Below are 2,770 nucleotides of genomic sequence, written 5' to 3'. Positions count from 1 at the left end.
TTGTAAATTTAAAACATACTATAATATATATAGAAAACTATTTTACTAAAAGTATACGTTAATTTTTTTTTTTTTTTTTTTTAAATCCCATAGTAAATTATTGTAATCACATGCTTTGGGAGTTTTTTTTTTTTTTAATATCTAAATAGAATAGTGATATGATAATTAATGGTGATAAAGATAAAATGCAAAATGATAGCTGATAAAAACATTGTGACAGAAAAAATTTTTGCATTATTTACGGAATAATTTTCAAGTAAATAAAATGAAATTTCCAGTTTGCTTCAATTGGTACACATCCTTCATCTTCACTCTCCACAAATTCCAACGATGAATACGATGTTCCATGGGATTGTATGTTTTTCATTCTTTTTTTTTTTTTGAAAACAAATTTTCATATAATTTTTTCAAATTAATTCTTTCCGATGATAATTTTATCTCTCATATAAATGATAATGATGTTGATTTCAGTAAGTCGTATTCCGGTATTATTGGAAAGTAACAAAAATATGCATCGTATGAAAATTCCGGAAGGAAACTATGAAATTAGTTTCGGTGATTCAATTTTCCTGAAAAATGGATTCAGTTGCATTGAAGCTTGGTCCTATCCACAAATTACTTGGTTATTTATTATAACATTTTTGCAAAAATATTTTTTCCAACTTATTTTTCAATATCTTTTTATCATTTATTGAAATTGTACCCATTCTGATAATCAACCACAAAAATGAACGATCCTGTTATCTTTCATCACTATCTTCTCATTTTTGAGAATGGATAATTTGCGATACTTGCTACCTTCCTTGGATACGGTAACTGTTTTTTAGGTTTCCTTTCCGAAATTATACTCCTTATTCACCGTTATCCATTACAACCATGGTAGACATATAAACTATCATTGAAAATTAATAAGACAAACACTTGATAGATAGATAGATAGATCGATAGATAGATAAATCGATAGATAGATCGATCGGTAGATAGATGGATAGATAGATAAATTAATGGAAGTTATTCATGTGCAATGATACATCTTCATCTTCCCTTTTAATATCTTCTGTATATATTTAACAACATTTAATCTTGGATATATCTAAGACGCATATTTGAAAGTGTATTGTATAATATACATTGAAATGATTTAAGATTTAAACTTAAATATATTTTGACATAACAATGATAGTAACACCTTTTCAGAATTTTGTTACAATGTATTCGAAAATGTCAAACATATTTGACAATAATTTTATTCAAATTAAAATCATTAATGTTTAGCAATTCTAATATAACGCTTTATATATTTCGATTCTAAATTGCATTCTGAAATTAATGTTAATTAGATGCAAAAATTCTACGAAAACAATAGAGCAATAAAAACTGTAAATTACGGTTAAGAATTGATAATTTAGTTTGTTTAAATTAAAATTTACTCAATTTTAGAAAACAATTTATCCTAATATTTCATTTTATATGCTTCGATTTTAAGTTACATTCTGAAATGAATACAATTCAAGTTTAGGTTTGGTACCGGTGAAAATTGTTTTGCTTTTGAAGTTGACTATGATCAACCGTACGAATTCAAATGTGGACGACCGGAAAATGTTCTCGAAGCGCTGCAACAGCATATAAAACTGAAACCTGATACGGCGCTTCCAACAAATACTTGTAATGTGTATACGAAGCAATATGTTCCAGCTGAACAGAAAATTGATCGGTTTATTCTTAATTGATCCTTTGTTTCTTTATTCATCATTAATTAATGAAGTGAGAAATATTAGTGAAATTAATTTGAAAAAAATTGCTCTTAAAGAAATTAAAAACTTAATTTGAGTAAACTAAATTTTACAAAAATTTATAATTAAAGGGTGATCAATTAATTAGTAAGATTACTGTTGATGCATTTATCAAAAAATACATCAAATTTTTGAAAAAAAAAAAATTTTTTTTCTGATTAAAATGTTAATTTAATGGTGGAAATTTAGAAGTTCATCGGAGCGTCAAATGCAAAAACCATCATTACGTTCGACATTATCATTTCGAAATGAGCGAGGTACACTTAATTCGGCATCAGGTGATTCACGTTCACGTTTTCCATTTTTCCGTCCAAAAAAAGAATGGAAAGAAAGGGAGAAATTCGAACTGGATGCAAAGGATGAATGGATAAGGTTGCTGTTGTATTCTTTCATATTTTATTTAATTACAATTTGAATATTGATTGAAATGAAATCTTTCTAAATAAGCGAAAAGAAATGAATGAATTGAAAAATGTAATGAAAAATGAAAAATGAAAAAGTAAAAAATAAATTAAGAAATGGATTGAAATAAAAATTTTAAGCTTAATCATTTTTATGAAATTTGAAAAAGAAAAATTATTTCTTAAAACTGCCTAAAATAATTAATAAAATTTTAAAAATTATTGAGTTTAAGGAAATTTATCTTAAAACTGAATATAACTTCTTCTTCTTTCTTTTTTTTCCCCCCATTGAAGATGGATCACATTTTTTTTTTTTAGAAAATTATAGTTACAGATATAGCAAGGACAATTTGGTTGACATGTATAACAATGATTTCTATCAAGTAAAACAACCAGAAAGAAGTTATTTGAGGTTACCAGATATGTCTAATGCGCTTACATTTCAGCGTGATCTCGAGCAAACTATTGCTAAGCGTGTATGATATTTTTCATTTTCTTTTAAGTAATCTTTTTAAACTATTGAAAAAAAAACTTAAATCCATTTTATCCGTTAAATTTTAGCTAAAGGTTTTTTTT

The 2,770-nt window shown here is 25.8% G+C and overlaps 1 protein-coding gene across 1 annotated transcript in view; it reads left to right on the top strand.

The window, feature by feature from the left end:
* Positions 1-458: 458 nt before the first annotated feature.
* The window catches only part of LOAG_18995 (hypothetical protein), a gene marked incomplete at both ends in the record, with an annotated part of 3,585 nt that continues 1,273 nt past the window's right edge, over positions 459-2,770 (top strand). The window contains 4 exons of the mRNA XM_020451654.1: positions 459-622; positions 1,520-1,714; positions 1,983-2,165; positions 2,529-2,670. Of these exons, the coding sequence (XP_020304546.1) occupies positions 459-622; positions 1,520-1,714; positions 1,983-2,165; positions 2,529-2,670 (684 nt within the window). The remainder of the gene's footprint in view (positions 623-1,519; positions 1,715-1,982; positions 2,166-2,528; positions 2,671-2,770) is intronic.

Source organism: Loa loa (assembly GCF_000183805.2).
Source record: "Loa loa unplaced genomic scaffold supercont3.832, whole genome shotgun sequence".
Classification (NCBI taxonomy): Eukaryota; Metazoa; Nematoda; class Chromadorea; order Rhabditida; family Onchocercidae; genus Loa; species Loa loa.
Note: the sequence above shows the minus strand (reverse complement) of the source record. Positions and strands in the feature narration are given on the sequence as shown.